The sequence below is a fragment of the Sabethes cyaneus genome, chromosome 3, assembly GCF_943734655.1.
Source record: "Sabethes cyaneus chromosome 3, idSabCyanKW18_F2, whole genome shotgun sequence".
NCBI lineage: Eukaryota > Metazoa > Arthropoda > Insecta > Diptera > Culicidae > Sabethes > Sabethes cyaneus.
Genome location: NC_071355.1, coordinates 217,506,716 through 217,518,770, shown reverse-complemented (window position 1 = coordinate 217,518,770; position 12,055 = coordinate 217,506,716). Strand labels below are relative to the sequence as shown.

The window sequence follows — 12,055 nt, the reverse complement described above, 5'->3', positions numbered from 1 at the left end:
GATTTATGTATTTTGTTGAGCGTTGATCGTTGACAGAGTCACTCTGGAAATAATAAACAAAAACAAAAAAGTGCATACATATTCGTCGAATTCAGAATTCTCGCGAATCGATTTGTGTAAATCTGTCTGAGCATCAGTGCCAAACATTTTATGTACACTTCACTAAATAGGACACGTCTCAAATCTTACCCATATAATGGATATAGTTTGTAAAAGTACTTTAGATTGCAACCAAGGTGCTATAAGAGCTGTTCGTTACAACGGTAAACGCAAGCAAACTCTTTTACCAAATAAATAATCAAATAATTCTCTTCTTTAAAGTTGATGGCTCTTATTGTTTAACATGTGGCGCAGATAAAAAAATCAAGCTTTGGAACCCTCACTCAGGCTTGTTACTGAAAACCTACGGTGGCCATGCCGGCGAAGTGATGGACGCCGCTGGAAGCTGCGACAGCAGCTTCATCGTATCGGCCTCGGCAGACAAAAGTGTGATCTACTGGGATGTTACGACTGGATTACCGGTACGTCGTTTGCGAGGTCATGCAGGATCTGTGCAATGTATTAAATTTAATGAAGAATCCTCGATAGCTGTTTCCGGATCAACCGATAATACAGTCATGTGCTGGGATATCCGTACGCGGAAATTGGACCCTATTCAGACTATGCGTGAGGCTAAGGATTGCATTACTTCCCTTATCGTATCTGAGCACAAGATTATCAGTAGTTCTATCGATGGATCAATTCGACAGTACGACCTTAGAAAGGGGGAGCTGACCTGTGACACAATTGGTATCCCAATTACCCATATTGTGCAGACCAAAGACGGTCAGTGCATTTTGGCGGCATGTTTAGATAGTACCATCCGCCTGATAGACACCGACAGTGGCGATCTACTGTCTGAATATAGAGGGCACAAAACGGAAGACTATCACATTGAATGTGCCGTCATACAGAGCGATTCTACTATTATTTCTGGTTCATCGGAAGGTTGTGCAATCATGTGGGATTTACTGGAAGGCACCGAGCTACGAAGGTTGCAAATGAAATCCGGTGTTGTCCATTCGTTAGCCCCACATCCTACTGGTAGTGACATTCTTTTTGCGATCAAAAGGCATGTTGAGGTATGGGGATGTCCAGAGGTAATGGAAGAAGGGTAATGAATTACTTCTAAAAGTTTTTTCTAGCACGGTCTTTTACTATATCCGAAATTTGATTTCACGATACTTTTACGAAGTTCAACAGAGTTAGGTGTATAGGTGTAAAGACACGCATAGCACATTAACGCCCTTATTCTGCGAGGCGAATGACGTGACTAATTTGGAGTCACTGCGAATGAGGTGACTCGTTTCGTCACCTAGGTGACACGGTTCGTCACTTAGCTGACGGGAGTTTGTTACTAGGTGATAGCACTCAATCCGACGTCACGCCGACTGACAATAAATTGTATTGAGTCACGTGACTCGCAGAATAAAGGTGTTTATGTTTTCTAGTTCGGTTCGGATCGCATGATTAAAAGCTTTTAAATTAAATCCAGGATATAAGCACATTAAATAAATCTTTTAATTTGTTATTTTTTGGATTGCTGAAATTTTTTTGTTCTACAATGTTAGCTTAGCTTAGCTTAGCTTAGCTTAGCTTAGACTGATTGCACATATCAATGGTTGCACTCAGTGATTGACCCGAACCAGTGAAATTGCACAATGAATCAAGTGAATGAGGTTGGGAGTGACCGATCATCCTCACTGTGCAAAATTCAGTGACTCGATATATAAAGGGTCAATAACTGCGCCGGCCACGTCCTTGCAATCAGATGGGATTGGGGAAGGAGTGTTAGTGTAATCTTTGCTGTTTTTGGGACCGTGTTAACCTCTGCATCCCTGCAAAAATTACAGGAAGGAGTTGCGACTTGTTAGTAAGGCAGGTTTCGTTGGATCGGGATTCACCTTGATAAGTGATGTGATCGTTATTCTTTAAATTTATTTATTTTTTAAAACGATTAGTAGAATTATTACATATTTAAATATTTTTAAGTCGACAGTCAAGATAAGCCTGTTTAAGATATTTTAGTTTTGCGAACAGATTTATACCAGAAAATTTTTTTAGCTTTGCTTGAAAATAGTGTAAACAACAGGCAGAGAATTGTTGGATCAAGGTACCGAGTAAAATATGTTATCATTATTTGTAGCGAAATAAATTCCAAACCGCTGGTCGTAGGAAGTTTTGCTATAAGGTATCCGCGATTATGATTTGTTTCTATAAATAGAAGTTTTTTGAGGACATCGCGCGTATGAGTTATGGTGTATACATTAATCGTTTCGTTTACTACAGAGAATGAGCATGATGTACTGATATTGGATCCGCGTGTTTTAATAGTATATAGTCAATATGTATGAAAAAGATTGACTATCGGGTATCTTAAACTTCAATCAGCACAAAAGGAAAAGAATGTTGGTTATCGATTACTTTGCTAATCAGTTCACTCCAAAGACTCTGCGAATAAATTAGTATACTCAATGACTTGACCACCTATCAATTGATCTACTTGAAAATTGAGCATCACTATGTCCAGCCCAACCGCTGCTTATTTCGAAGACTGAGTTCTGGAGTCTTCGCTTATATCAATGTATCGCAATCATACTCCTAAACCGTTAAACAATGAATATGTTGGATGATTATAATCCCTTCTGTGGATCAAGCATTAGTACACAGTAGTAGAATTAAAGGATACAAACAACTCTCTGTCCCTCCTCTTTTTTTATTATTTGAATGTTATTTTGTTTTAATTACAAATAATAAATATTATATATAATGTATACCCACCCAAGTAACAACGGTAGCTGAATTGCAAGAGCAATGGCTGTTTACGAGTTGGTTTAAGGCGATCAAAGCTGCATAAAGTAAGCACTCAAATGGTGTTTAAATAAGCGATGTTTAAGCTACTTTAAGTTTTTCAAACCAGTTCTCTCCCAAAAGCTGATAAAAAAGCTTAAAAGCGGATTTTTCTGCTAAACAATCTGCTTCTAAAAAGCCATAAACATCAAACCGTTTTACGGCTGCTTAAAGGTGTTAAAATGTAGAGTGGAAGCTTTCATTAGGCTCACAGCTTTCAAACTACTTTAAGTCTGCTTAAGGGTGTTAAAGTGGCTTTACAAACTTCGACCAAGTTTTCATTCGGCTCACAGCACACATACTGTCAGATCATAGAATTTCGCAATTCGGCCGACAGCAAAAGTTTGTCAGTTATCGACATTATCGACTGCTTCACGCTAGACGGGCTAGGCTTCAGGTGTAAAGATATTCTCACTGTCTGTTCTGCAGATGCAAATGGGGCGGGTCATACGGTAAATGCTTATGAATCAAAAGATGGCGGGTTCAATTCCCGGAAAAAGACATGCATTTTTAATTAGCTAGCTTACTTGTTCGAATTAAAGTTATTCGAAACTAAAAATATCGCATCGCGTTGACGGCGAAATAAAAATGACGCGTTCCATTTTTTTTAAATTTAAAAATAGATTTTTTTGGCTGCATAAAGGTTGATGAAGCGTTGATTAAGCAACTGGAAAAGTAGATTGCAAAAGTATTTCTCGTTCTAAAAATAGAATTGACAGCATTGCGCAAATTGGCTATTTAAAAGTGCAAAAAAGTTTCTATTAAGCTTCATTGCAGCTTCGAAAGCAGCTATTAATTAGCCTGAAGCTTGATAAAATCACCAGATTTAGATGTTTAAGAGCTGAAAAAAGGTTTTCATTTCTAAACCTAATCCATAGATCAGCCACAGGTTGAATAAAATCAGCTATAAAAGCGTTTGATCAGCCTGAAATTGTTACTTGGGCAAGTAACAACGGTAGCTGAATTGCAAGAGCAATGGCTGTTTACGAGTTGGTTTAAGGCGATCAAAGCTGCATAAAGTAAGCACTCAAATGGTGTTTAAATAAGCGATGTTTAAGCTACTTTAAGTTTTTCAAACCAGTTCTCTCCCAAAAGCTGATAAAAAAGCTTAAAAGCGGATTTTTCTGCTAAACAATCTGCTTCTAAAAAGCCATAAACATCAAACCGTTTTACGGCTGCTTAAAGGTGTTAAAATGTAGAGTGGAAGCTTTCATTAGGCTCACAGCTTTCAAACTACTTTAAGTCTGCTTAAGGGTGTTAAAGTGGCTTTACAAACTTCGACCAAGTTTTCATTCGGCTCACAGCACACATACTGTCAGATCATAGAATTTCGCAATTCGGCCGACAGCAAAAGTTTGTCAGTTATCGACATTATCGACTGCTTCACGCTAGACGGGCTAGGCTTCAGGTGTAAAGATATTCTCACTGTTTGTTCTGCAGATGCAAATGGGGCGGGTCATACGGTAAATGCTTATGAATCAAAAGATGGCGGGTTCAATTCCCGGAAAAAGACATGCATTTTTAATTAGCTAGCTTACTTGTTCGAATTAAAGTTATTCGAAACTAAAAATATCGCATCGCGTTGACGGCGAAATAAAAATGACGCGTTCCATTTTTTTTAAATTTAAAAATAGATTTTTTTGGCTGCATAAAGGTTGATGAAGCGTTGATTAAGCAACTGGAAAAGTAGATTGCAAAAGTATTTCTCGTTCTAAAAATAGAATTGACAGCATTGCGCAAATTGGCTATTTAAAAGTGCAAAAAAGTTTCTATTAAGCTTCATTGCAGCTTCGAAAGCAGCTATTAATTAGCCTGAAGCTTGATAAAATCACCAGATTTAGATGTTTAAGAGCTGAAAAAAGGTTTTCATTTCTAAACCTAAACCATAGATCAGCCACAGGTTGAATAAAATCAGCTATAAAAGCGTTTGATCAGCCTGAAATTGTTACTTGGGTAATAATATGCAATAATATAAACATATTGGGAATTTAGTCAAATTGGTTACACTGCCATAACTACTTGCGTATATACGGTACACCAGTAGTTGTGTTGACAAATTACAGCAGAAGATTAACTTGGATTTTGAGCGACGCACTTCCCGAATGTAAAATCATAGGCCTTGGGCTTTGGCCGAGAGGAGAGAATACTTTCGATAGAGTTATTCAAATCTAATGATTATGCTTTGAGATTCACTGTCACTATGCCGATGTTAGCTTTATTCAATCAGACAAACCTATTTGTAATTTGCACAACGGTACGCGCCGCAACCAAACCAAAATCCCGTACATAGCACACACACCGGCTGCCCCCAGCGCAACCGTCTGCTATGAAAGAAGTCACCGTCAAAATTTCGCTTTCCTATGTGCGTTCTCACTGTTCCCGCAAAACGTTAAAAAAACTGCTATCACTCACACACTTATCCTAGGCCTCGTGCCAATACAGCCTTTTTCTATGATAGCCGAAAAAACTGGCGCTACGCCACCTTCACAGCATGCAAAAATCTTAATGCTTTGATTAAAGGAAACTATTCCCATTCAACCAAGGGGCAATAAACCCCTACCAACGGCACTCGATCTAAACATTTATTTGAGACAATAACTTAGCTGATATTTTGTTACACTCCGTCTCCGTCATCCAGGGCCTCTCGAGTTGCAGCGGCTGACGCCATGTAATTTAACAACGCCGATTCGCTCACAAACAACAAACTAGCTGCAAAAACACAAGCACTTTTTTGCAGCCTAGTCTTTTCTTTATTAAGAAATCAGATAACTTCGCCGAATAACACATTCAATTCCGCGGTACACAAGGATCTGCACAAGCGAACAGAAAACCTGTACATAAAACACGACCGCACTGGCTCCCACTTCGAAGCGAACTCCGAAATTTTTTTGTTCTACAATGTTGCTTCAAAAGTTATGAATATTTAAAATAACGTTTTAAATATTTAATATTTACACAATAGTTTTGTCACAGACGTAACACTTCGAACAAATTTTCTAACAAAACATCGTTTCAATGACACCCCTAAAACTTGGAAAAAACATTAGCCTCAACTGGTGCAGTCTTCACGCAACGCAGAGCAGTTTGCTATAAATATAGCAATGCTATAAATTTACTTGTATATTATCTGACAACAGCGCCAGCACAGGCAAACGGCGTTCTCGCGCAGCGACTGTTGTTTGAGTCTTGGTTAAGGCGAAAATTTGAAATGATCGTTTTCATTGACGATGGAATGGAGCTTCAGTGTTACGTCTGTTAGTCTGTGGTTTTATTTTCATTTCGCACATTTTTGCTCTCCTTTGGCCTAAACGAAAGAAAGAGCAACACTGCCGTGCAGGAGAAGAGTGCCAGATTTGATGGATGCAAAGTTGTCAAAAAGATTGTTCGCATATTACGAACACAATTTATAGCGTCCATTATTATCCATTATAGCCATTATCCAGCTTTTTACGCGCTATAATGATGGCCGCTATCCAGCTTTTTACGCGCTATAATGGTGGCCGCTATAAAGCGTGTTCGTAATATGCGAACAATCTTTTTGACAACTCTGCATACATCAAATCTGTCACTCTTCTCTTGCAACACTACCGTGCTCTTTCTTTCGTTTACGCCAAAGAAGGGCAAAAATGTGCGAAATGTAAACAAAACTATTGCTCTCCTTCTTTTTCGTAAACGAAAGAAAGAGCAACACTGCCGTACATGAGAAGAGTGCCCAGTTTTGATGGATGCAGAGTTGTCAAAAAGATTGTTCGAATATTACGAACACAATTTATAGCGTTCGCCATTATAGCGCGTAAAAAGCTGGATAATGGTGGCCGCTATAAATTAATCGTAATATGCGAACAATCTTTTTGACAACTCTGCATACATCAAATCTGGCACTCTTCTCTTGCAACACTACCGTGCTCTTTCTTTCGTTTACGTCAAAGAAGGAGAGCAAAAATGTGCGAAATGTAAACAAAACTATTGCTCTCCTTCTTTTGCGTAAACGAAAGAAAGAGCAACACTGCCGTACAGGAGAAGAGTGCCCAGTTTTGATGGATGCAGAGTTGTCAAAAAGGTGGTGATTTTGATTTGAAATTTAAAAGGAAAGGATGTCTGTTCTCTGTGCTACAGGTATCCTAAATTTGTTACAAATTAATCAAATTTATCCAGCTTTTACAAGCCATAATATTTGACATTTCAGTAATACATCGCACGTTTCGTTTCCGCATGTTCACGGTTAAACCAAAGGAACGTACGGAAAGAAAACGTGCGATGTATTATTGAAATGTTAAATATCCAGCTTTTTACGAGCTACAATATTTGACATTTCCTTAATACATTGCACGTTTTGTTTCCGCACGTTCACGGTAAAACCAAAGGAACGTACGGAAAGAAAACGTGCTATGTATTGCTAAAATGTAAAATATTATGTAGTATGGTCACAGAGAACAGACTACCAGGTAATTGACAAAAAGTGTGTAAAAGGTTTTTATGTAATCTACGAGTAATTTTTCAATAGAGCACCCCTCGAGCAGTAAGTGGCAAACTAAATCTTGAAGTCGCTGCCATCGCTGCTATGCAACTCCAGCACAAAGAAATATTGATAAAGGTACATGGATATTTTTTGATGCGTTTGGCAAACTATTTCTGGAGGGCGCTACCGACAGATTTTACACACAAAAAATCGATTACTTCCTTCGAGCCTGTTAATCTGTTCTCTGTGGTATGGTGTCGACTTGTATTTGTTTGTAGCTTTTTTTGGGAAATGGCGTATATAGTCAAACCAAAATCGTAACAAATTTTTAGTTACTCTCCGACGTTTCGCTTTTATTTTTAAAGCTTTTTCAAGGAATCGCTATAAACATTGGTATTTTAAATATATGACAATTTTTAGTATTTGTTTGTTACTCACTAACTAGTCTGTCCGTTGTCTGACAAAATACCGTGGGCCCCCGTTCGTTTGACCGTTTTTAATCTGAACACTTTTTAATTTGAACCCCGTTGGTTTGCACGACGTGCAAATTAAAAATGGTTCAAATGTCATTCTCAATATGACATCATTTGCTTATGCAGACAATGCACATAAACAAGTTTGTTTGTACTGATCTAGCGTGTTTAATCTGTTTCACATTGCGTTTTCCCAATGATTAGTGTAGAAATCCAATCAGAGAATGAAATATTCGCTGCTTGCAACTGCCAACTGAATCAAACCACCAAAACAATAACAAAGAACAGGACACCCAGTTCACACAAGTTCCAGCATATTTAGGGTTACCAGTTGTTCAAATTAAAAACTAACCCCGTTAGTTTGCATGAGGAATCGTTCAAACGAACGGGGGTCCACTGTATACAATCAATTTCATCATATACAGGAACCTAAGATGGAAACATAAGACAGCAGCGACAATTTTAGACATTTTCAGACAAAATCATTCAGACAAATTTGACCCCAATTAGCCCAAATACCCAATTAGCGAATCAGCTAGAGTGCAGTCGTGGCCCAATTAACGAATTCAGGCTGTAGTATCTTTTGACCGGTAAAACCAATTCTTATGAAATTTTGCATATATATTTGTAGTGTCAAAACCTCTCGTTTGATATTAAAATAATTGAAATTAGGTAAATTATCTTGGTTAAAATCATTATAAATTATTGTTAATTTTGGTGTGGTGTATACGATTGCTTCTAACTTTCAAATTAAACGTCCAATCCAAAAACCATTCAATAGTGATCTATCCGGCTATATTACCTGCCAAATAAAACTAATAGCGCATAAATCGGTTTGGCCATCTCTGAGAAACAGGCGATCATTTGAACCTTATTAAAAATGGTTTTCTAAGGCTAACTTTCAAACTGCTTGTCCGTTTTCAATAAAACTTGATAAAAAGTTTAGTAACAGCAAGAGCTTTCGTTTGGTAGTAAGATCATTAAAATTGGTTGCGTAGTTCAGGAGAAACGCGTGTCACGTAGTTTTCACATTTTTGCTTATAATTTTTAAACGAAACGTCGGACCGCAAAGCAATTCAACAGTTATATACTAGACAATAATACCTTTCAAACAAAAGTAAAAGCGATCAAATCGGTTCAGCCATCTTCGAGAAACAGGCGATAGAAAATGAGCTGCACATACACACATACACGCATACACACACACACACACAGACATTGCTCAGTTCGTCGAGCTCTATCGATTGGTATATGTGATTCGGCCCTACGGGCCTCGGATCAATTTCGTGTTTTTCGACCAATTTCTAAACCTTTGTTATATAGTATAACAAAGGTAAAACAAAAACGGTATGCACAGACTAACAGGCGTAACACTTCGAACAAATTTTCTAACAAAACATCGTTTTATTGACACTCCTAAAACTTGGAAAAAACACTAAATAGCATCACCTGGTGCAGTCTTCGCGCAGTCACGCAAAAGAAGGAGAGCAATGGTTTTGTTTACATTTCGCACATTTTTGCTCTCCTTCTTTGGCGTAAACGAAAGAAAGAGCACGGTAGTGTTGCAAGAGAAGAGTGCCAGATTTGATGTATTCAGAGTTGTTAAAAAGATTATTCGCATATTACGAACACAATTTATAGCGGCCACCACTATAGCGCGTAAAAAGCTGGATTCATGTACATGGTTTATATTCATCAGACTTTTTTCCATAGCGAAATCGTTTCGCGATGCACACAAACCACCAATACAGTCACACAGCTCGTAAAGTGCTGGATAATCGGGGTAATCCTTGGATAATTCCAAGGGGTTTCCAACAGCAATGATTAATATGCACCTTTGAAAAAAATTACTGTTTATTACTTTACTGATTACCTCTGATTACCAGTAATCAATCTCTTGTGATTACTATAAATTAATCATGATTCCCAATGATTACTTAAGATTATCATTGATTACTCTACTGATTACCATTGATTACCTATTGTCAATTGCAAGGAAAATTGTACCATCCAAAGTGCGAAATCGCTCATAAAAGTGCTATTTTGCATTAAATCGTTTCGGTATCTTTGGCGCACTTATTGCTTGGAAGATAACGAAAAAGTGCACCGAAGATACCGAAACGATTTAATGCAAAATAGCACTTTTATGGACGATTTCGCACTTTGGATGGTACAATTTTCCTTGCAATTGACAATAATTAATTCTTAAATGATTACAAAAGTAATCTCTGATTACTACGCACTTATACGCCTTACAGGAAACCCCTTGGATAATCCCACTGTCGCTTTTCTAAACATTTTATAGCAGTTTCCGAATTTTATTCAAAAATTTGTTGGCATCACTGTTCTTGGCCAATTTGGTTCATTTTAGTTGTTTTCGTTTTGGACTGTTTCTGTCGTTTCCTCCTTCCCTACGAAATTTATTTGCGTGCAGACTGAATTGAACTAGACGCACGCACTTATTGTTACAGAAATTATTTTTTCAGTTTTATTAAAAGTACACTCAGTTCCTATTCACTAGGGTAACAAATAAATACGAAAACGCTGTGTTCAGTTAATAACTCGGTTCACAAACTCATTTCGGTAAAGCCAGTTTAGTTGAATCATGCTCGAAAACTGCGGCTCTCAATTTGCAAGTTCATAGAATTTGAAATGGAGTACATGGTGTACACCATTGTTCAGTGCTTGGAATAAAAAGAATAAGTGCAAGTAATCTTTAGGCTTGATACGTTTGGTTATTTTTGTACCAGTAAGTATTCAGTGACCTAGACGAAATTGCAAGTAACAAAAATAAGCGGATGGTGCTAATCAATTCATTAATTTGAAACGCGAAAGTTGTACAATATTGTTAATATTTGAAGCAGAATACAATATTGTTTTGGATAATCTTAGAGGTAAGTTAAAACATGTAATTTGTGGATCATTCACAAACGAATATCGAGTACTTAATGTAAAAGATTGTGTTACAAAATTTGTTTCTTTTGTACGATCCTCATATAGACAATCACAATACATAGTGTAGTTAATAGCAAGCAATAAGCGTTGTCTTTTGCCTAAAACATCACGTCAATTTACGAAAAATGTAATGTTTTTGCTTTTACGCTACTCTGCTATCAAAGTACATTGAAATATTACAGGTATGTGACCATCGATTGTTGCATTTACATTTCGCTATGCTTAGCAGTGGAGACACCTATATTGTTTTTGAGCTTGTTTGAAGCAGAATTCGCTATGACGGAGCTGAAAAAGATTTAAAGGCCTGTTCGCATTTATATGAAATCCAATGCCGAACTGTCAACGCGTGCGTGAAAAGAAAAGCAAAAAGAATATTTCTCTCCCTCTTTTTCTCATACAAAAATCAGAAAAATAACAACTCCGTCATAGCGAATAGTTGTTTGTGATAGAGAAGAGTGCCAAAAGATAGAAACATCCTGAAAATATAAATAATAAAAAGAAAACTTATCCAATTTAATTCTGTCTATTTTATTCACGTCAGATACGTATTTCGCCTACGACTTGCAGGCTTCCTCAGTGTCTGTTTTCGAACCCTGGAAGCCTGCAAATCGCAGGCGAAATACGTATCTGTCGTGAATAAAATATGCATAGTAGAATGAAATTGGATAAGTTTTCTTCTTTTTATTTAATTTTAGGTTTCGTATTCTACTAAGACGCTCCAAAAACTTCAATCCTGAAAATAATTTTTACACATTTAGGGTACCGCCAGGGTAAACGCGACAGCGACGCGATGCGACTTCGCTCACATACCGTTTTTTCGCCGGAAGCAGGGCTGCGTATTTAAACGAATGTCAGCGAAATCTTGTCGCGTTTACTCTATACGGGGTCTTAGGTATGGTCAGCTCTGTGACTCTGGAGAATAGAAAAGAGAGGTCGTGCGGTTCCGTCATGGCGATTAGTGTTTCATAGCGAATCCATAAAATAACTTGGCTCAGGTCGATTAGCACTCAGTTACAGTTTTAATCAAACTCAGGTAATTCCGATCAGTTTCTAATTCCGATCACTCAATTAAAGTATCCGATTTTTAAATGATTAGTTTAAGCGAGCACATTTCCACTCTTTTCTCTCCATTTGAAAATTGTTCATTACTTTCCCCAATCACTTCCTGCATAAATATTCAATATGTAATAAATATTTTTACTATTTTAAATGTGTTCACCTCGTCGTCATACAACTCTTGTCACATGCTTTGACAGCTTCAAGATCGGGTAGAAGAAGG

The 12,055-nt window shown here is 37.5% G+C and overlaps 2 protein-coding genes across 2 annotated transcripts in view; both read left to right on the top strand.

Annotated features, from left to right (window-relative positions):
- Positions 1–26: 26 nt before the first annotated feature.
- On the top strand, positions 27–1,157 carry LOC128740724 (WD repeat domain-containing protein 83). Its single transcript, XM_053836288.1, has 2 exons — positions 27–263; positions 322–1,157. Exons 1-2 carry the CDS (start codon positions 197–199, stop codon positions 1,155–1,157), a joined length of 903 nt encoding a protein of 300 aa, XP_053692263.1. The 5' UTR covers positions 27–196.
- Positions 1,158–10,295: 9,138 nt separating this feature from the next.
- Positions 10,296–12,055, top strand: part of LOC128744320 (protein Star) — a 41,217-nt gene continuing 39,457 nt past the window's right edge. The window contains exon 1 of the mRNA XM_053841214.1: positions 10,296–10,715. The gene's annotated coding sequence lies outside the window, so the exon portion shown is untranslated. The remainder of the gene's footprint in view (positions 10,716–12,055) is intronic.